The sequence below is a fragment of the Uloborus diversus genome, chromosome 7 (assembly GCF_026930045.1).
Source record: "Uloborus diversus isolate 005 chromosome 7, Udiv.v.3.1, whole genome shotgun sequence".
Taxonomy (NCBI): Eukaryota; Metazoa; Arthropoda; class Arachnida; order Araneae; family Uloboridae; genus Uloborus; species Uloborus diversus.
The window spans coordinates 108,274,258-108,297,416 of record NC_072737.1 but is presented as its reverse complement, the minus strand read 5'-3'; the positions used below and the strand labels follow the sequence as shown (position 1 = coordinate 108,297,416).

The window sequence follows — 23,159 nt, the reverse complement described above, 5'->3', positions numbered from 1 at the left end:
CACACATCAACAAACTCAGGAAACAATTCTTTTGGCAACAATTGGAAAAATTGGCAAGAGAACTTGTTTTTGAAATCTTCCCTCAAGTTCCACAAAGTTCAGGGTTAGCCGAGTAATACCTAAGAGCCAAGAAGCAAAAGATGTTGATATACCATACTTTTTAATTAAAGTTTAATGCAAGTTGAAGACCTTCCCTTCGTTAAAATGTTGAAACAGCAAGCCTGCCCTAGTCAATTAAAGAAATTCCAGTCAGTCATTATTAATCTGGAGCAAGACAAACCTATGCAATTTGTTTTTTTTTTTTTTTTTTTTGCCAATTTATAGTTTTCAAAAAGTTGCCATTCAATATGAAATTATATTACATCTAATGCACACAGGGTAACGAATTAGTGCCAAAAATAGCTTGTACCAGACTCTTGAATTTAATTTGAAAAGAAAATACTCATGCACTTATTTCAAGCAAAACATTTCATTTTCAAGTCAAAATGACTACCTGTCTGGGCGAAAACACGTTGCAATACAAAAAACTCAAGGTAAGCCTGGCTTTATACTTGTAATACGAAAATATTTCTTCCTGTCTAGGTGAAAATGCTTCACAATAAAAGTACAAAAATCAAGATAAACCTTGTTTTGGATTACGAAATCAACTTAAAATGACAAATTAGGGGATGTTCCTATTATCTCTAGAACTTTGGGTAAAGATCACCTCGTGCAGTTTCTCAAGGGCAACATGATGCAAAACCCATGATGTACCATGCATAATGCATGGGCAAGGGTTAACATGATGCAAAAATTGAACAAATATGACTTTTTTACGATCACATACTCACAAATTTATGACTTTCTTTAAATTGGAATAAAAATCATGGAATACTTTTTTCAAAAGGAAAAGAACCCTATGTTCAGCCGGGCACCCATGGCAATGTGTCTACAAAATTTCGATGTGTCTACAAAAATGTGTCTACAAAAAGATGATCGGTCGGGTAGTTAAGGCGTGAAAAGGTAACAAACAAATAAATAAACAAACAAAGTAACTTTCACATTCATGATATTAGTAAGTATTGAGAGAACAACTGCCCTTCCCACATCGCCAAAGACAACCCAAAGTTTTAAGACTTCAATTTTGAAAATGTTTCGAGAAAGACCCCCGAATTTCTTAACTCACTCAAAAATACCTAAAATAGCATTTCAATACTTCAGCATGGAGAAATTTTTTGGAGAGAGACATTTTAAGAGAGCACATAATTTTCATTTAGGCGTGTAAATTTTGCAAAAAAAAAAAAAAAAAAAAAAAACGTAAATGAAAACAAAAACAAAAACAAAAGGATGATTGAAAATAGCAAGAGAAAAGGCCAAATTTTCAATTAGACTTGACTAATTAAAAAAATCAGGGAGAATAGTGAGCAACTCCGCAGTCTGCAATGCAGTGAGTTGGAAATAACAGAACTACTTTAAAAAAGTCAAACAGCGTGATTCTAAAAGCCACTCATCCAAAAGCATGATGCAAACAAAACAAGCCCATGGCAGAAAATCGAGAGAATGTCGATGTAAATTAGTGGTTATTTAATGGTTCAGTAATTAAAGCATATTTTTCTAACACTCAATTTTCCTTTTCTAAGTAAAAACTGAAGAAAAGTCATCGAATTTCTTTCAGTCTCGACCTCCATCTCTGAAATTTTGTCCAAGACAGAAACCCGTCCTGAGACGGAAGGTCTTGCACCCATGACTGAATTTGAAAAATTCTACTCATCTCAGGAGTAATGGCATTGTTACTTTTGGCACTGAAGACTGAAGGTGAATTCTGTTTTTAAGCCATAAAAACAAGTCGCAAGGGAGAATGCCATTTTTGAAAAAAGACACTTTTGTAAGTTGTGGGTCTCTAATCACCAAGCATCAGTATTTTTCTCAAGAGTCTATACTAGCAAGAAAAAAGTCTTTCAAGGATTTCAGATTTTCTTCCAAGGACCTGATTATTTTTCTTCTTAAAGACAAAATTTTGAAAAAATGTTGAGAATTTATCATCTAAATATATAAGAAAGCAGTAAACATATAAAAGTCTTTGATTCAATATTATATCCAAGTTTTCAGAAATGAGATATTTCTAAACATTATGAAGGGAACTTAGCTAAATGTAAACATCAGAATATGGTATGAAACAAAATATTGAATTTCTTATTTTTAAAACCAACTGAATGACAATAACTGTAACAAAATTCTTTTAAGGAAAGCATTGCATTTGAAGTAAGCAATGCAGAATTTTATACTTTGTTATCTTATAAACAGAAGAAAAAAAAACACCTTCCTTTTAATAAAACATTCTGGCATTAAATTAATGAATAAGTAAAAAGAAAAGTGATAAATAAAACCCTTATCTATTTGTGAAGAAAGTAAAAGGGGAAAAGAATGACAGCACACATGTGTAATAATAGGTTATGAAAGAGATAATGCTCAAAAACAATTTACATCACTTATCAGAAATAAATTCCAAGTACACTAGCACTATATATTACATAATGTTTTTATGCCCTCAAAAATACTACATTCTTAGCTCGCATTTTTGGTTTCAAGGAAAAGAAACAGAAAGTGAGAGCAAAAGAGACAAGCGTTGTTCAAGGGTAATCCAGTTGATTCTATTTTCTTAAGCAGTTGTAATTTACATGAATATTTTTCTCCTGCGCTTAGCAATTAAACCAAGTACATTCCATTCTAAACGGAATGTACTTGGTTTAAACAATTTGTTTGGAATGCAGACACAGTTGGTAGAATCATTTTCAAACTTCAACTCTATACATTTCAGGCTTATCAATAAGAAGAATCTCTCATGCATAAAAATAAAACGGAAATACAGTGAAAGCTTCGATATCACGAAATATTTGTTTCCAAGAAACAAATTCTCATTTCAGTAATAATTTAATATCTATTTCATTGCTTGAATTCCAATACAAGGAATGAAGTTTTGAATTTGAAGCTTACTGCAACAGGATTTCACTATACACCCAAACTTGTTTTATACGGTGGATAGGAGAGGGATCACATAAAAAAAGAATCCATATGAATAAAAAAAATGTTTGAAACTTCAAGAGTAGCTATAAAAAAGTTGTTCTTGCAACAAAGTTAAAAAATATTTTTTTTTCTGCAGTGTATAGGGACTGCATAAAAAAGTTCTCATGCAGAAAATAACCCAAGAACTTACAAAATAACTAAGAATTGCTTTGAACGTAATTAAAATAAATTAAGTGATGATAATTTTGCCAAACAGTCGGACAAAATTTCCGAGGAAGGAAATATTTTGGAGGTCCATAGATAGTACTGCGAAATTTCTATGAGCTTTCATCTTCATCGACGACCTATTTTCTAAGGCACCGATTTTCCTCCCCATCTACTTAATATTAAATATTGAATACAAATACAAAAGTGATGACCAGCAACAGGCTCTGGGCCCAGCTAGACTGGTCCTAGTCAATTTACAATCCCCAGTGAAGATCAATGGCCCTCTTAAAACTGTCTACTCCTTTGCTCATTACCACTTCTTCCGGTAAGCTGTTCCAAGGTTCCACTACCCTGCTAAAATAATAATTTTTCCTAATATCCATGTTAGCCTGAGATTTAAATAGCTTAAAACAATGACCCCTTGTCCTGTTTTCAGTGCTAAACTTTAGCCCCGTAACATCTTTCGTTTTAATAAATTTAAACAGCTGAATCATGTCCCCTCGGTCTCTTCTTTGCTCAAGACTGTACATTTTTAGCCTTCTAAGCCTGGAATCATAATCTAAGTGGGAAAGTCCACTTATTAGCCTTGTAGCCCGCCTTTGAACCCTTTCCAATACATTAATGTCTTTCTTAAGATAAGAAGACCAAAACTGAACAGCATACTCCAAATGTGGTCTTACCAAACTTCTATATAAGGGCAGAAGAACTTCTTTAGATTTATTTGAAATAGATCTATTGATAAACCCAAGTATCTTATTGGCCTTGTTACTAGCAATGCTGCACTGTTGGCTAAACTTTAAATCCTGACTTATTAAGACCCCCAGATCAGTAACATTGTCTGCCTGACTAATGACTGAACCTTGCAAATAATAGCTTGTACACTTATTTCCATGCCCTAAATGTAGCACTTGACATTTCCCAACATTAACAGCCATACCCCATTTATCAGCCCACTCCGTAATATGATCTAGATCCTCTTGCAGCTGATTTGCTTGTTCTTCATTTTCTACAGTCCCCATAACTTTGACATCATCAGCAAAACGATTCATGTTCCCAGAAATATTTTTGTGAATATCGTTCATAAAGACAATGAACAAAACAGGCCCTAATACTGATCCTTGAGGAACCCCGCTTAAGACCTCACTCCAATTAGAATAATTTCCCCTTACAACTACTCTTTGTTTCCTTCCGGTCAGCCAGTTTTTTACCAGAATGAAAGTTTTCCCTCCTATTCCTATATCAGCTAATTTGCTAAGTAGAGCAACATGCGGTACCTTATCGAAAGCTTTTTGAAAATCAATGTAAACAACATCTACAGGCTTCTTATTGTCCAAAGCCATGGTAACTTTGTCATAGAAATGTAATAAATTAGTTGCACAAGATTTACCTTTCCTGAAACCGTACTGAAAACTAGTCAATAGATTATTAGTCTCTAGAAAATTTACTATCTTAATTTTCATCAATGTTTCAAAAATTTTGCAAACCATCGAAGTTAGACTCACAGGTCTATAATTTCCCGCACTCCCTTTAGACCCTTTCTTGAAGAGCGGTATAATGTTAGCCAGCTTCCAGTCCTCTGGCACTGTCCCCGAATTATAAGAAGCATTGAAAATGTTTGCGATTACATCTGCTAGTTCCTCTGCACATTCAACTCAAATTTTCGGATAAATATTATCTGGCCCCGGAGCTTTAGTCTCTTTAATTTTTTTCAAATGAAGTAAAACGTCATCCCTGGAAAATACAAAGTCCTCAAGATGTACTATAGCTTGTGTCTTGTTGGTGTCAACTGTTGAGATACAGTTATCGTTAAAAACACTCGAAAAAAAGTTATTGAGAACTGGGAGAGATCCTCAAAACCTCTCTTAAAGACCAGAAGAATGGAAAACTCAGCACCAAAAAATGGAGGAATTTTCGGTAAGAGAAAAACAAAAGAGAGATAACCAAAGAAAAGCAATGTAAAACATTTTAGTCTGGACATGCATCTGAACTCTTTTGTTTACAAAAGTGGAAATAAGAATAAGGGGGAATAGATTCCTGTTGTTTAGAATCACAAGACTTACAAAAAGGAGGGCATAGTTTTTCATACCCTTGACAGGAAGCTAAGGTGACCAGGGGCATACACATGGGGGGGGGGGGGGGGAGAAGGGACACCTTTTGGCCTGGGCCTGAGCCTGAAGGGGGCCCAATTTTTTCAAAACAAGGGGTAAAATATAGAGGTGAACAATATAGAAGGGGGCCCGTAAAAGTAATTTGTGACAAGCCTCAAAATTTCTGTGCACGCCCCTGAAGGTGACACTTGTATATTTCGCGGCAGGTCAGGAAAGTTTTCTCATTATGGGAGGTTGAAAAGGACAAGTAGTTATTCAAAAGTTTGTCCTCAAAATTTAATTGCTGCTTAGGAATAAAACGGGAACATTGCTAGCTTATTTTAGCGATCAAAATCTATTTTTCGCTCATTTAAACAGTTGACAAATATATCTCATGTTGTACTCAGACCGTGCTAATGATTATAACATACCTAATAATTAATTTTTGCGGCTAAAAGCTGAACTAGAAACAATAGTTGATTCAGAACACAAAAAAACTGAAGCAGACAATTTTTTTCTCACATTTTAAAGTGAATCAGTTGTCACACCTGTCATATCAAGAAAAAAACTCCTGTTTGGTAAAATTTTTTTAGTTTCTCATAAATATCATGTATTAAGTTTCATTTGAATGTCTTTGAAGAGAAAAAAATTGATTAAATCTTGAAACTCTAAAATATTCACAGGAATTTCTAGAAATATGAGAGCAGGTGAAAACTCCTGTCTCGCAAGGGTTACACCGTCTCAAGATTAAAAAAATTCCTTTAAAAAAATTGAAAACTTTTGCAGTTTTATTCCAGCTTAGTTATTCAAACAAATGTATGGTTAAACATGATTAAAATACTTTGCTAGTATTCGTTCTGATTTAGCGCTCAAAACGTGGGTTTAACCAATAAAAATTATGTTTGAGCGTAACACCCATAAAAAACAATGAAATTGATCATTTACACGACCATAACTATCACTTTTAATCCAATCATATTTTCGATTTAAATGCTTGATTTTGGTAGATTAAAATAAAATAATAATGCATTAAGGATATTTGTATTTTGGTGCAAAAAAGTTTACCAACTAGTTAATGCATTTGTAGCCTTTAAGAATATTAAATTATTTTTTGAGATGGCAATTGTGTAGATTACTTTTTAATTATGACTATTTTCATTTATTTGCCTGCAAGTTATTCTAAAAGCCCCCATCGCATGCATTGGTAATTGTAAACATGTAGTAAACACTGTATGATATTTTATAGGCAGCATAAGTGTACGCAGTCCTCTTATTTTGTTCAGTTGGATAGTCATCAAATAGTGATCATGATCTTATGCAGAAATATCATTTCTCCTGTATGAATAATTGTGGTGTAATATAAATTATCAAATATTTATGAACTAATTCGTGATTTAGAATAACGATTTGATACTAAATTTTTAAAGAACATTTTAGTTGTATTTTTGCAAAGAACATAACAAGCAATTTCTTAATGCTATTTTATCCTTTGATAACATGCCTTGAACCACAAAATTGTTGCAGACTGCTGTTCATTCCATAGGCGGTTACAGGGAAGGGGGGGAAGGCAACTAGCCCTTCACTTCCGAAAGGTAAAGGGGCTGCCCTATACGCTCGCATATAAGTCAAGAAATTTATTACAAAAAATGAGGTCTAAAGTTAGGGGGGCAACTTATATGCGGGGCAGAATTTCGGAAATTTCCCCCAGATTTTTTACTTAGAAAAAAACACTTGAAATCTTAACATTTTCCTGATTTTTAGTCCATTTCTTTTAAGCAGATGCTAAAGAAGTAAATACTTAAACATTCTGCTATGACTTTAGATGGTCGGACATGTGAAATAAATATTTTTTTACAATAAACTGCTGACAACGGGAAGAAGTGCCTGGATTGCCCTATTAGCGAATTTTCTTGATAATCACGAATTAATGCTAATTTTTTATAAATAATGTAACATGGCAACAGTGTAAAATTTTATTGATGTAAATTTCAAAATAAAAGCAACAATTAAAAAAAATCGCAACAGCAAAATTGAACTCTTTACAAAAATTGTGATGTGCAAAAGAGAACTTTTTTGGAGCAAAAGAATAATAATCAGAGGTTTTTTAACATAAAAATGTTCATGACATTTAATTTTCCTCCTTTTTATGATGTTTAAATTCAAAATTAGCAGCAAAATGTTTCCGTTTTTTTTTCCAAAACTAGAAACCCTACTTATACGCGGTTTTTTCGATTTCCCCCCCATTTTTCTCCTAAAAGTAGGAGGGTCAACTTATACGTGAGATTGGCTTATACGTAGGCTTGCCAGACGTCCGAGTTTGAACGGGACAGTCCCCGTTTTCAGACAAAATCCAGCCGTCACGGTTGGATTACCTCATGTCCTAGAAAAAGATAAATTTGATTACAGATGACCAAAAATGTTCAAAAAACTGTGAAGGATTATTCAAAATAATGACTTAGTTATTTTTGTACCTCAGAGCCAGATTGGCATAAGTCCAAAAATTGCGATTTTCTGATTATTACTGCATTATATGTAGAATACTAGCTCATTTCGAGCCACGCAAATGATAATTGCAAAAAAAAAAAAAAAAAAAACTCTGTAAAAGAGCATGCTTCATATCCTTTGCATGTGCCATACAAATGTTTTAAATATCTTCTGTAAAGTAGCGATTATATGACTTGCATTGGTCCTGGCTCTGAGGTACAGATTTGTAACACTGACCAGTAAAATTAATATTGGATTATCTTGTGAGGATTTTTACAGCAAGATTAAAAAGATAAAAATACTTACTAAAAAAGTCCTAGTCAATGCAATAAACATGTAAATGTTGTTCAAATTTTCATTTCTCGTTCAAAGTTTTTCTTGTTACTAAAATAACTTTAAAATAGTAACATGTTGGAAATAAAATGTTTAAACATATCCATATGCGTCATGTAATTATTTATTACCCCTGGTTTAGGCTCATAATTAGTAACTGTTTGAACACTTACTACGCTGAGTAAAAACAGCTGAGAGCATGTGACAGCCCTGAAACAGCTGTTTGCTGAGTTTTATAACTCTTTTATATTACTTTATTTGTACTTTATACATGTTGTTGTCATTTTTACTCATTCCATAGTACAAAGTTTTCCACTTCTTTTTTACAACTTACTACGCTGCTGGGGTGGAGGGAGTATTCCGGTGTCCTGGTTGAATATTTCAGAAATCTGGCAAGCCTACTTATACGTCAGTATATATGGTACTACTTTTCAGAGTTAAAAATTAATAATTGATCGAAAAATGATTTTTTACAGGGTGGATTGATTTATGTTAAGAAAGTAAAAACTAAAAATTCCAAATAAATTGACTTTTCTCATCTTATTTCATAAGAATGGAACTTTGAGATGAAAGGGGAAAGTCCATGATGGCCATCCGTCCCAACTTTTGATGCCATTTTCCCGATTTTAGAAGTTATTGAATCAGTTATAATAAAAGTTAGTAATACAACCAAATTTTTCCCACAAAAAAAAGAGCTTATAGGGGCGATGCCCCCTAGCCCGTACACTTCATTTGATCCCCCCCCCCTTTTTGATGCAAGATCCGCCTATGGTTCATCCTCATTGTTTTTACTGGGTGCCTTTACATCTAAAAACTCATTATTTTGAGTTGAGAAACAGGTTCCTTGTAACTCTGAAACAAGTGCATGCTAATTGTGTACGATAACACATTGTTGATTTACTTTTACATGTGTACAGGGACCCTGAAGTGTAGTTCATATTGGTTATTATTTTCTAAACAGCAGAAAGTGCATTGAGTGAAAAAACAAAAGTTGTTTTTCAACAAAAGTTAATTCTGGGATTTTAGTTAAACTCCTGTATTTTTCCTTCTAAAATTTTAGCAATAAAAGAAAAGGAATCTCGTCAAACTGAAAATGGTTACTCTTGGAGTTAATCTGCCCAATTAGAGGAAAACTCACATGAATGACAATATCATAGTCAGTTTTATGTATGCAAATCATAATTTGTTTCCCATTGAACAAAAATCTAGAACATAGCTATGTACATTAACAAAATGATGCATCCATGAAGCAAATTCCATGTCCAAAAAGATAACCAGAGCATTTATGATGACTTAATAGGTACAAGTAGTAACTTTCAAAACTTATTGAATTTGCAAACACAATCATTTTTCAGTATATCATGAAACATATGGAGATTAACAATGAGCATATTTCTTATAAATTTGAACAATATTTAATTTATATCTAAAAACGACCAAGTTTAAATACATGAAATACTGAAATTAAGGATTAAGGCAATTATTTAATATCCATTCCAAAGTTATAATTTGGAAATAAGATACAAATATACAGTATTATATAAGTTTATGGTGGTAAAAACTAGCAATAAAAGTTGCAAAAATTACATTAGAGAATCATGTGCAGTTCTCAAGATACGCGAAATTGAAAATGAAAGTGAGACCAAAAGAGGATCATAAAGCAAAGTGCAATATTGAATCTTTTTCTGAGACTAAATTTTCCACATCCGAACAAAAATCACAACACATCAACAATGAAAGAAAGATCATAACTCACCCAGGTGTTCAAGCCATGAAATTCAAATATTGAACTTAATTTTTTTGTTTAGAGCTCATGCGGAAACTTGTCAGTCAGTCCAGAATTGCAAAGAATCACGCAATCCTTCTATCACTCTCATAAAACTCATAAGATAACGTAAGATATAACTTCAACGAATAGATTGATAACAAAGGGTCAAAGAGCAGAATTATATTTTTAGAAGTTGGATAAAATATAATGAATATAGAAAGAAAACAATAAGAGTTTCAATTTTCTTCTGCGAGAATGTGAGTTATGATAAAAGAAAGAAAGAAAAAACTAATTGTCCTACATGTAGATGAGTTACACAAAAAACCACGACAAGATGCGTGACAGACGAACTCCCATTTATTTTTCGGTTTGTTTATGATACAGCATGCGTTGCTGGAACAAAGCTGATGCCATTATTAAAATAATACCCTAAAATGTCAAATCGCAGGGAACTGATGGCGTTTAAAAGCTCTCTAGTACGAATGATTCAATCAGATATCATTTAAAATGAGAATCTAGTTTGTTTAAGGCTAGTGAGGGAATAAATACTAAAGTTCCGGTTTCGTTATACATTAACTTTTTGTATCTAGAATGGCAACAGCAATATTTTGATGACAACAACAAAAATTAGAAGAGTGCCGCAAAAAGTTAAAAACTAATATCATGTAGTGTAATAAGTTGGTCTTGATCATGCCCTAGTGTAAGTTGGTCTTGATCATGCCCTAGTGTAAGTTGGTCTTGATCATGCCCTAGTGTAAGTTGGTCTTGATCATGCCCATGTTTAATGCTTTGGGAGAAGTTTTTTTTACCACTCTTCACCTCTTTTTTTTTATAGGAAAAGTTTTTGTTTCTGAATGTAAGCTGAAGGAAAAAAATCGATTGATAATTGCACAATTTAAAATCTTCTGTATCTAATCATTATGCTTTACTTGTTCTAAAAGAGTTTTGTTGTAATTTGAGCCTGTTTCCGACTATGAAATATTCTTTGCAAGATGTGAGAAAATTTTGTTTGTTTCAATAGCTACAAGCAATTATAAAATTACAGGAAAACGGAAAAATAGGAAAAAGATTTATCTTTTATACCTTTCTTTGAAAACTTTAGTGCTTGATAATTACATGCGTTCATTTTCAATTCACATTTGAATTTGCTGTTTGAAGCATTTAGCATTCAGTGAGCAACAAAACATCGCCAAAACACAAACTCGCCTTAAAATATGCAAATATTTTTAAGCAGACCAATCATTGGAAAATTTTTCCAGGTGCAGGCACATGACCCTGCATTTTTCAAGAAATCATCCACTGAGTCCTCTTCCAATTTTTGCCAATCTTAGTAACCTTTCTATGAAAATGAACTTTAATCTCACTTCTTTCATTCTTTCCTTCGCTTAGGCTTCATTGCTGTTATATCTTGTAGCTTCTCCCAAAAGTGGTCCATGAAGGTTTGCATAGGCGGATTTAGGCCAAAATATTTGGGGGTGCAAGAATAACAGGAAACCTGGGGGGGGGGGGGGGGGGGGTATTCCCGGAATAACAAGGCAGTGGCGAAATCAGAAAATAATTTTAGGGCGGGACACACTTTTAAGTCTAAAAAACGCGATGTAAACGGTATTTAGTAAGATTAGGGGATGAGCAATTCTTAACATTTCAAACTGCAGAAAAAGTCTTAAACGAAAGTCGATATTAGAAGCAATGGGTGAATCCAGCTACTGTTTTGGAATGGGATTCACGCCCCAGAAAAAAATTTGAAATAGTAGTTTTGAAAACACAATTTTGCAGTTCTTGATGATATTTTAGGGGCAAGAAAGGTATGTGTGGCTCCAAGGCTATTTTTAGAAATTTTAGTCTTATAAATGTGATTTTAGTCCATATTTATAGTTTGGGAAAGGAATGAGACTCATAGACTGTCTCCAATCGATTTTTTGAAAAGCAGATAGAAATACATATCCCCTCCCCTCCCCCACGCCATCTCTTTTACTTTTCATAATTGAAGTTCCAAAAATGTTACGGAGGACAATTTTTGATGCTGGACTGGGTGTTCTGGAGCTCTCCCCTGGAAAATTTTCGAAATCGAAGTCCTAAAAATGAAGTTCTTCTGCAATACTCCATGGTATTAAAAAAAAGGATTCTCTCACTTAAATATTTCGAAATAGTTTTCAAAACCAAAATATTAACTCTTTGATGATATTAGAGTAAAGGGGTCGGAGGTCCTTGTTCGAATATTTTTCAAACTTAAAGTCTTAAACACATGAGTGTAAGACCATATTTGGTAACATTAGGGACACTGCAGTTTTTCAAAACTGAAGCTCCAAAAACGCAATTTTAAACAATTTTCTATGTATTTAGGTGATTAGAAGATCTTCCTTGGAATTTTTGCGAAAGTGAAGCCCAAGAAACGAAATTTGAGGTACTCTGTAATAACTTTGGCTGGTGAAAGGGTTTTGGAGAAGAAAAATTTTGAGGACTAATAGAAAAAATGAAAACGAAATAGAAAAAATGAAAAAAAAATGGGAGGGGGAGATATGAAAGAAAGAGGATTGTGCAAGGAGGGGAGAGGAAGCACACAATTCGCTGCCTATAATCTGAAGCTGTTGAAAAATTTAAATGTCAGTATTTCTTTTTGAAAGAAATTAAGATTGGTTCTCAACATTCTTTTTTTTTTTCGTAAAATAACTGCGTTTTCTCAAAATGAGATCTTTTCTTCTCTTCAATAATAAAGAATATATTTTTAAAAACATCCACTCAGCATTTTGTGGGGAGGATCACCAGTCTTGTGCCACCTCCCCCCTGGATGCACCACTGATCCAAAATGTCCGGGAGTCCTCCTTCAAAAATTTTTGAAGTTTCTTGCAATAGCCATGTTTTTTTTTTTTTTTTTTTTTGGACTTTATTAGCCATTGTTGTTTCAAAATAGAAGAATTGATATTGATATACGAATAAATACCCAATTACAGAACATGCAATTATTCTATACAATAACACAGCATTGAACTATAAATTGTTTGAGAAGTGTCTTTATTTGCATAAAATTATTTAAGTTTTTTTTTTCCAAATGGATAAAATTACTTTAATTCTTAATATGAGTACAGTTATGTTTTTCTTGTACTAGCGACGTGTGGTAATATACTGGATTCAAGTAAATATACAGTAAAGCAGCTATGATTTTTTCCCTCAACTGCGTTTCTGAGTGAAATATACTAAACTAATTTTTTTCAAAACCGAACCAAAAATTTTGGGGGTGCGGCGCACCTCCTGGCACCCCCGTAAATCCGCCTATGAAGGTTTGTTTATTTTGTATATTATATCAGAAAGTGACGGAAGTCATAATCACATGTATATATATAAATTCATTATTTTTTTGAAGCTGAGGGTATACATTAATTTCTCACAGTCAACTACTCATTTTCAAAAAAGATTTTAATATTTTCAAACTAAATTTGGATTGGACTCATAATGTTTGACTTGGGCCCACCCTTTTTGATATATATTCCTGTTTAAGCTTCCAGAAAGCAATAGGGAAGTTTTCGATTTTTCAATTTTATTTTTATATGATAGAGTAACATGTATGAACATCATAGGTGAAAAAATTTTTGCGATACGATAAGTAGTTTTTTTAAAATTAATTTTTAAAGTTCAAGCCCTTGTGACGTCAAATGGCATAGGAAGTGACGTCATGCGCTCTTCCGATACGAGAGAAACGCTAGCAAACCGGTTCCCATGTCATGGGAGAAACCGAATAACGTGCATTCGACTTAGAAGACGAAACGTAAAAGGCTTATCTCCTCGCATTAAACTCCTCGCGTTTCTGGAACATTAAACCTCTCATCCTCTCGGAAATATTCGAATATCATCATTGATATTATTTGAGGAAGATTATTTAGATTGTGCTTTAACAAATCCGGCCTCCATAGTGTGTTCAAAAGGATTATTGAATTTCTAAAAAATAAAAATATCAGCGCGCTCAAAATGTCCCTAGCGAAAACAAGGGATCTTCGGCGGAAGGCTGCCCATTCGTGCCCTGTGACGTAGGCTCGTGACGTTTCAGAAGAGCGCACTTTTGCACGTGGATGTTTAAAAATTCATTAAAAATCAACCATGGTGTTTTAAAATTCGGCGATGGTGAATTTTTTAGTTTTGAGGGTCAATTAACAATATCCAATAGCCAAAATATGAACATTTAATAGGTTGCAACTTCCCTATTACAGTTTGACTGCTGCATAACATCTGGAAGCTCAATATTGTTTACAATTTGAAAAAAAGTTTCCGAAAGTCATTTATTTTGTAATTTGTGCTTTATCACAACAGTTCTTAGTTTGTTTCCCCAAAGCAGAATACTTTGCAATGTTCTACAACGTAATTGCAACTGACCAAAATTGTTCTGCAAGTACTTCAAGCATTCTACACGAAAAAAACGCGACATTTTCCACAAAGTGGGTGCCAAAAACCAAAATTGTTTCATATAGGAGTTTTTTTTTTAAAAACTGGACTGTTGCTATTTATTTCTGTGGAAATGAAGTATTTCCAGAAACATCACAGCTTTCAGCCAAATGACTAATTAAAGAGCACTGAATTTGGAAAATGAGTTGATCATGAAAACTATAAAATAAAAAAAACTTTAACAAGGTGTCAAACCTAAAACCAATTGAGATTCTCCGAAAATAGTTTATATGCTTTCTAAAATGCATAGAAAGAGCAAAGAATTTTTTTTAAATAAAAATCCAAACCTAGGCGTCAAATCACATTTTTTTGGTTAATTTTACATGGCATGAAGGAGCAATTAAAATAATGTTACTAAATAAAAAAATTACTGAAATAATAAATAAAAAGAGTCGAGTTTGGGTTACATGCAATAAAACACTTCAAAACTATCTAAATAATTGACATATTTTCTAGATGCAAAAGGATTGAAATCAAGACACGCAATTTCCGGCGATGGACATGTTTCGATGATGGCATGTTTACAAAACATACTGGTATGGTGAAAATTGCAGCAGATAAAGATTGATTAGGAAAGTCCTACTAAGGACTTATCAAATTCATCATCGTGAGCTTTCTGCCAAATTATCGTAATTTGCGAGAATTTTAGATTTTTTTCTAATTTTAAGAAATCTGCAGAATTTCTGCAAAATTCTATCTTGAGTTGGAAGATATTTGTAGAAAATCTGCAGTTTTTACAGATTTTTGGCACCACAGTTTCTGCAGATTTTCGGCACCACAATTTCTACAGATTTTCTGCACCGTAGTTTCTGCAGATTTTTTGCACCACAGTTTCTGCAGATTTTCTGCAGTAATTTTATTGAAATTTGCAGAATTTCTGCAGAATGTTGGTTTTCTTCTCACATTTGAACAGAATTGTTCTGCAGCTCAGGCATCTGTGCTGCGACATACCTCGCAAATTTAGTAGTATTCTGCTTTGGGGGTTTGTTTTGGCAGAAAGCTAAATAATTTCAGCATTTTTCTCTCGATTATATGATTGATGTTGGACATGCTCGATAGAGTTCTATATGTAAACAATTTATTATACTTACAGAAAAAAAAAGTTTTTTCTTTATTTTTTGTCATAAAGAAAAAAAAAAAAGATATATGACAGCATTTCTTCAGACCAAGAAAGCAGGGTATGTTGGCCCACTTTTAGAAAAAGCCATGAAAAACTAAATCTTTTATAAGAATTAGAAGAGCAAAATTTTAGTTATAGCAACAGTGAAGTTGTACCTACAAATTATTGTAATAAAGAACTTACAAATAATTATAAACTAAAAGAACTTACTTTAGGAAAGGAGTTCAATTTGTTAGTTCATTCCTAATTAAAATCATTGAAGAATTAATAAAGTTGCAGACTGATAAAATTATCCTGCCAGGAAAAAATATCAATAAAATTTGTTTCTGAAATAATATTTTTTCAATATACCTGTACCATGTGATTTTGTTGTAGGATTAGTGATGTGGATCGGGTAAATACTCAGCGGGTAGGTAAGTATTTTTTGGGTATTTACAGGGATATTTACTTAAGGCCTGGGTAAATACCCAAAAACTGGGTACTTAACAAAAAAATGCAAAACAGGAATGGGAATTTTTTTTTTAAAATCTAAATATGAAATAAGTGGTAAAACTGATACATACATATGTATTACACAGTTTATAATATTTTTTATTGAAAGACTTACTGAAATTATGAAAGAAACATATCGTGAACCAAAGAATCTTTCTTTTCAATGTCATAATTGGAGAAAATATTTGCTTTTTTTCTGTAACCATTAAGCTTTTTACTTTTTATAGAATGGCTTTTTATATCTGAAATTTGGCTATCAACATTGATTAGGCATATCCAACAAATTTAATATGAATATCATATTAGATTGCTAAGTTGTTTCACACAATAATTCTTTAAATATGTAATCAAACAAAATGCAATTTTTGGGCAAAAATTTATTGTTTTGTATATGGTTGGTTATACAAGGTGTATTCCGAAAGTAATGCAATGGTTTTTTCCAGGCCACTTTTATTGGTCAGAGTATAATCAAACTACTTGGTTTAGACGAGGGGGACCCTAAGTTTTTCCAGAAAACCAGCCTCAGGGTTCCCCGAGCTGTGGAAGTGGCCAGACGTAAGTTAATGTTACCCTATGTGCATTGACCGTGTCACATGAAAAATGGTCTACGATTAAGTTTTGTTGCTTAAGCAACAAAATCTCTTGAGGAGACTAACAAAATGATTTATGAGGCTTACGAGGGCTCTTCTCTGTCCTATTAACAAGTTTTGAGGTGGTTAAAGACTTCTAAAGAGGGCCGGGAAGAGGTTCAAGTTGAACAATACTCTGGGCGGCCATCAACCAGCAAAACCGACAACGATGTGGCTCGTGTTCCTCAATTGTTGGATTTTGACCCTCGATTGACTATCAAGATGGTTGCAAATGAACTGAACATGTCGTCTACTGCTGTGTTTCGCATTACTCGAGATTTAGCGATGTGTGAGGAAGAAAAGTGTGAGGCAAGTTCGTGCCAAAGCACCCTGCCATAACGAGCTGCAAATCTGTGAGTTCCTGGCTAAACACCAGGTGAAAACACTGTCCCAACACCCTATAGTCCTGACGTCGCCCCGGCAGACTTCTTTTTGTTCCCTCAGATTAAGGCAGGCCTGAAATGAACCCATTTTTCATCCCTAAATGAAATCGGTTGATCCAATCAGTCGTGATGAAGACCTAAAAGGAGGTCCCCAAAACGCCTTTCAGGGCACTTACCAGTCATGACATTGATGATGGAAGAAATGTGCAGAAGTCCAAGGACATTACTTTGAAGAATTTTAAGTGTTTGTGCAAATCTGTTCAATAAATTACTTTAAAAAAATAATTGCATTACTTTTGGAATAGACCCTGTGTATATACATAGTGGAATACATACAGAAAAGTATTTTAATTGAATATAAATTTTTGAAATAAATACCTGAGTAAATACCCATTTTGGGTATTTACCCGGGTATATACCCTGGGTATTTACCCCTAAAAATAAATACCCGGGTATTTTACATCACTATGTGGGATTATAGGTGCTCTTTGTTGGTCATAAATTAAAATAAAAAATATTAATAGCATTGAAATTATTGGGATCGGTACAACGACTCCCACCTCCCCCTACCATTCTTTTGAAGAAAACTATAATAAATTGCAGCTTCTGATAGTAAACATTTCATTCCAAAAGGAGAAACATCTATGCTTTTTGATCATCCTGTAGAGCAGTAGTTCTGAACCTTTTCACTACAGAGGGCCACTTGATACCCTTCTGAATCCTAAGCAGACGACATACAATAGAAATATTTTCACAACAATTTTATATTAAGTGAAATGAAAAAGGATGCATCATGTGGTGTTTCAATGTTCGTCCAAATGAATTAAGCATTGAAACTTAAGTTTTGAAACTGACTTGATTTGAATAGTAATTAATAAAATTCTATCTTCTGATTTTTGCAAGCTTATTATAGAACAATCTCAAAAAAAAAAAAATTTAAATAAATAAAAAAATTTTTTCTAGGAAATATTGTCAAAATGTCAAATCTGCAGTTCAATGATCAAATATGTATTCTCGATGGAGGATTTTCTTCGGAATTAGAAAAGAATGGGCTATCTTTCCAAGTGAGTTTTGATTAATTTCAAATTCTTACTTTTTTCTTTAAAAATTTCAAACTTTTTTTCTAAAACCTTACTTTCAACCTAGCAATTCCACAGTTAACAACAATTAGGATGGTTGATATTGATGAGTTTTGTCATGATGTCTGTTTGTATTTTCCAGGCACTTGCGGTGGCCCAAGCAGCTGTAATGTCCAATTATCTTCATATTATTACTCATGCTTTATAATATTTGTTGTAGCATATCTTTTTTCTGAGTAAATCATGTTGATTCTAGTAACTTTCATGTTGAATAGAACATTTTTATGCAGCAAAAACAAATATGTACTACATAACACTGATTAATTACAAAAATTCATTAGAAATGCATATTAGCAACAGGTTAAGAAGACAAATAATGACTGAAACTGGGGTTGAAACTATGCAGAGTTTTTAAATACTATTAAAAAGGTCCAAATCTGCGCCACAAAGCAGAATACTTTGATGTTCTGCAATGGAAAATCATTTGACCAAAATTGTTCTGCTAGTTCTTCAAGCATTGCACACAAAGAAGCATGACTTTTTGTACAAATCAGGATCCACAAAACAAAACCATTTCATACATGAGTAAGAAAAGGAAAATTTTATTTATTTGTTCACTACTCAGTCTTACTGCAGAAAAGAGCATGGAATCAAACTTTCAGGCACACATTCTTGACAGAAAATGCAAAATCCTATACTATTATGTCTCTATTTTCGGCAGTCGACACTTTTAAATGCCTCTTTTGCTACAAACATCGAATAGTTTTGAGTTATTTGACACCAGTTCCTAGTACCACATGATGACAAAAACATTCGTCATCACAAAGCTTAAGCCCGGTTGAAAAATAACTTTTCAATATGTATCTTCTGTGAATTAAGTGAATGTCTGGCAGCAAGAGCTAGTGTAGGACACTAACTATCTCCTTTTTATTTTTTTTTATTGTACACTCTGAAAGAACTTTTCTAATCACAAAAAATTAATTTTTTCATGTTTCTAAAAATCATTTTTTATTTGTTTTAAAAATGTACCAGGAAGTAATGTGGTGATCTTATAAGATTATTTATTTTTGATGTCTAGGATTTCTTTTCTACACTCCCAATCCTGATGTGGGGCTTTCCACTGTATTGTTTTATTTTTAATTATAAGCTGCTATGTTGGATCTTTTTTATTTTTAACTGTAGAATTTGAAGTTTTAGCCCCATTTTTGTATCAAACTTGTTACTGTTTTTTCCTTTTTAAAGGGCGATCCTTTATGGTGTTCCCATGCTCTTCAAACTAATCCTGAAGCAGTTATCAGTGTCCATGAAAGGTTAGTTTTTTCTTGTTCAGAGTTCACTATTTACTTGATATCGAATATGTAATCTGTGCCCCCTAGAAGTCTGGTTTTTCATTAAAGAGTCAGATTGCACTTTCGCAAATAAACTTTATTTGTTATTGGACAAATGAAAAGGAAAACATTAAGAATAAAAGTATAAGCTCATATTCAGAGCTTCATTAATGGGGATACCATTGTACCAGAGAGCCTGGGGGTTTAGATAACTTCCGGAAAAGGGGTGCATGGTTGAGGCGAGGTCAAAAAATTAGGCGAGTATAAGAAATCGGTGGTATCTGAATTTTTTTCAAAAAACATCTTAAATATAGAAAGAGAATATAGCTTCTGATTTAAAATGGAGGAAGGGAATCAACACTAAATTTAATACTGAACACTAGATTTAATACCCCTGGTGACCCGCCCGTGCGCACACCTCTGCTCATATTTACGTAAAAATTTTGCTTTGAAATATAGAAGTTTCATAGTTCATTAAAAGCCATAGTTTGAAAATGTCTTAATGTTGTATTTTCCTTTTCCTCTTCTTATATTTGGTACTTATTCTAATCTCAGTGGATTAATGAAGCTTGTGATGTTTTGGGATTGAAAATTTTAATTGAATACTGAAGGGGAGAAACTAGTGTTCACACACACACACTCTAGAGGAAAAAAGGGCAGGGTGCTGGTCTTTGAAAGGGGCACTGTTATCATAAAAAGGGCACTATTTCAACCCGGTGCATGGTGCACCCCCCCCCACACCAAAGAGCAATGATGCACCTACTCAAAATGTATTTAGCCCCCCCCCCCTAATAAAAAAGGAGAAATATAACAATTTAAAACACATTGAAAAAATTTAACCAGTGTAGTCCGCACCATGAGTCCCCCCCCCCTCTTCGATGGCCACCACTGACTTCAGGATTAAACATCGTGATTTTACCCTGAGTCATTCGTCTTTAGAAGAGGGTTCGCTTGACCCCATATGCCATATAAGCACATTTTCCCCACTCCTAAGGAGCATTTAGCTACTGCTGAAATTTGGCTTTTGGGTGTTTTTCAACATCCTTTTGGGTTATAAGTTTGACTACTTATTTTGCAAGAGTAAAAACTAGGCATTTGAAAATCCTCTGAATCAGGGGCGTAGCTAAGGGGGGGGTTTTGGGGACAAAACCCCCCCCGAAACGTTAGTCTCAAAAAAAAAGAAGAGAAAAAGAAGAGAGAAGAGAAAAAAAAAAGAAGAAAAGGAAAAAATTCCAAGTGATTATATATATGTATATACATATTATATATATAGATATTTATATATATATATATATATATATATATATATATATATATATATATATATATATATATATATATATAAAAGAAGTAACCCCCCCGAAAGTCGGATCCAGCTACGCCACTGCTCTGAATTGTAATGTATATTGTATTTCAAGCCAAACATTAAATTAAAATACTTTGAGCTCATTTGTTTGAATTTGATATTTTTGCAAAAAATAGGGGATAACCAACGAGGAAATAATGAATGAAACCCTATTTGCAATAATTAATAGACAAGACTAAAAGCAAAAGTAAATATTTTTTTAGTATTTAAAATGATAAACAATATGTGCTAATTAAAGTCACACATATTAAAATACATTCCAATTGTTAAAAAACTGAAATACTTACAAGATGCAACGGATTGAAATCTCAAACACTGGAAGTAATTTTTTTGCGAAACATATGTTTTATGTTTCCCAAAAATAATTTTATAAATTATTGAAATAAAACATAAAGTAAGCTAATTGTGGATAGCATATGGCAAAACAACTTCAGATTGTCAAAATATTACAATATGTACAAGATGCAAAAAGATTGAAAACTCAAAGATGAAAAGAGAGTTTCCGTGAAATGCGAGATCAATGTTGGCATGGTTTCAAAAATAAAATATTTTTAAAATAAAACATAAAATATGCTAATATAAGTCAGCATGTATCAAAATAATTTCCGACTGTCAAAAATATTAAAATATTTACAAGATGCAAAAGGATTGACAACTCAAGCGTGATGGACGATTTTCTGCGATGCACGTTTTAAGCGTAACGAAACAAGTTCAGAAAATTGAAAATTGCATTGATGAAATGCTTAGAATAAAGAAAAATATGCATGATTCAACAAATGCCTAAGGAATTCAAGCACTAGATAAGCTTTCATAACTTTTTCAATCACTTGAAAATGGCCTTTTTTCCTAAGCCCTTTTCAAGGGTTATCAAGAGCATACCAACCCTGCTTCTGTTCTATTTTGCAGAAGAAAAGGAAAAGAACAGCCTGAAACATCACTAATCTTCATATTTTATCTGCTGGCATCTATATTCTTTTCTTCCGACTCTTTTAATTTCCTTCTAGCAGAAGGCTCGTGTCATTTGCGTCCTCACTCAAGACTTTTTCCAACAAGTACTTCTCCTACTTTTCCTGGAACAAGTAACCCCTGATCCTACAGCAGAAAATACTATGAAGTATTTACTCTCATTGTTGATTCTCAGAAGATTAAAGATGGGGCTTCAATGAAACAATCTCCCCCCCCCCCCTTCACAGCTGACCGAACCCCTTCTCACTCCCTTTTAAACCCCCCTGAGAAAAAGGAATAACTTGCTTTTGTACCCAACTGATAAGCCTGTTTGAATTCTGAGAATATCATTTACTCTCTTTGCCTAGGTGTTTGCTTCTCCTTTTACTTATGGGGTCATTTTCAGGTTGAAATTCTGGGGACAATGACAATACATGAACGTTTTTGTGACTAATCGCTGGGCAAATGAAATTGCCCAATGTCACAGATCCTATATAGTTTTGTGATATCTTTTTAAAAACACAGGGAGCAATTCCTTATTTTTGAAAAGGACAGAGCGCATTTTGCACACTAAATGAAGTGCAGGCTGCAAGGCGCATTCTGCCGATATGAAAAAGGCAGGTCACTGCGCCTTTCAAAAACGGCCTAGCGGGAATGCTAGGGGAAACCAGAAGAGGAGGCCGAAATTTTAGTGTTTTTCGTCAATTTTTTTCACTTGGAAGAAATAATTACAATTTCTTTAAACTTTCACGATAGTTTATTCATGAACCATAACTTGTAATTCTTTGAAATCATTTTGACCCGAACTGGTGGAGTTAGAAGCTGCTGTCGCCATCAAAGCCGGCGGGGATTGGCGGTCGCCATCAAAGCTTGCTGCTTTCAGGCATTACTGAAGCCACAATTTTTGTTTGTAATCATAACAATTTTCCCTTCTTGTACACAACATATTTCCTTAGAATATGAACCTGATTGTGATCAAAAAAGTTGAAAATTGCACGTTTTTGAGGTGTTTGATTACAATGTTGTCGTGTCTGATGATGTGCAGAGTGAGAAAGGTTTAGATGTCTCCAAAAGTCTTGATGAATAGTTTGATTACAATGGTATGTTTTTATGCCATTTATTTCACATTTCTTGCATTAAAAAAATATTTTTATTAATAATATCATCAAAGAGTTAGGTTCATATAAAGTATAAGTGAATATACAATATTCACACAAATTTTAAGAAGGATTGGTCAATATCTCTTTGAGCTAGAGTGCTCACCAGTTGAAAAAAAAAATGTTCCCAGAAAAGCGCGTTTGAAAAAAAAGTGCTGTGAACGTTTTCGAATCTCCACTGCAACTGCTGTAAGTGTTCATATCATCAGAACTGATCGGAATTTTCCACTGAAGTTTTGGTAACTTATTCTTGAATAATTTTACTGACATTTTATGACATAAAAATAGGGAGTTTTAAATGTTAGTTGTATGCTTTCATATTTCATTGGAAATTCTTTTAATTT

The 23,159-nt window shown here is 33.3% G+C and overlaps 1 protein-coding gene across 4 annotated transcripts in view; it reads left to right on the top strand.

Moving 5' to 3' along the window:
* The first annotated feature begins 10,485 nt into the window (after nucleotides 1–10,485).
* Nucleotides 10,486–23,159, top strand: part of LOC129225719 (uncharacterized) — a 28,030-nt gene continuing 15,356 nt past the window's right edge. The window contains exons 1-3 of one of the 4 annotated variants that reach the window (XM_054860212.1): nucleotides 10,486–10,609; nucleotides 17,904–18,004; nucleotides 19,262–19,329. In XM_054860212.1, coding sequence (XP_054716187.1) covers nucleotides 17,918–18,004; nucleotides 19,262–19,329 — 155 coding nt within the window. In that variant the 5' untranslated portion in view covers nucleotides 10,486–10,609; nucleotides 17,904–17,917. Of the gene's footprint in view, nucleotides 10,739–17,903; nucleotides 18,005–19,261; nucleotides 19,330–23,159 lie in introns of all 4 variants that reach the window. The other 3 variants (XM_054860211.1, XM_054860210.1, XM_054860213.1) reach the window with 3 other exon arrangements.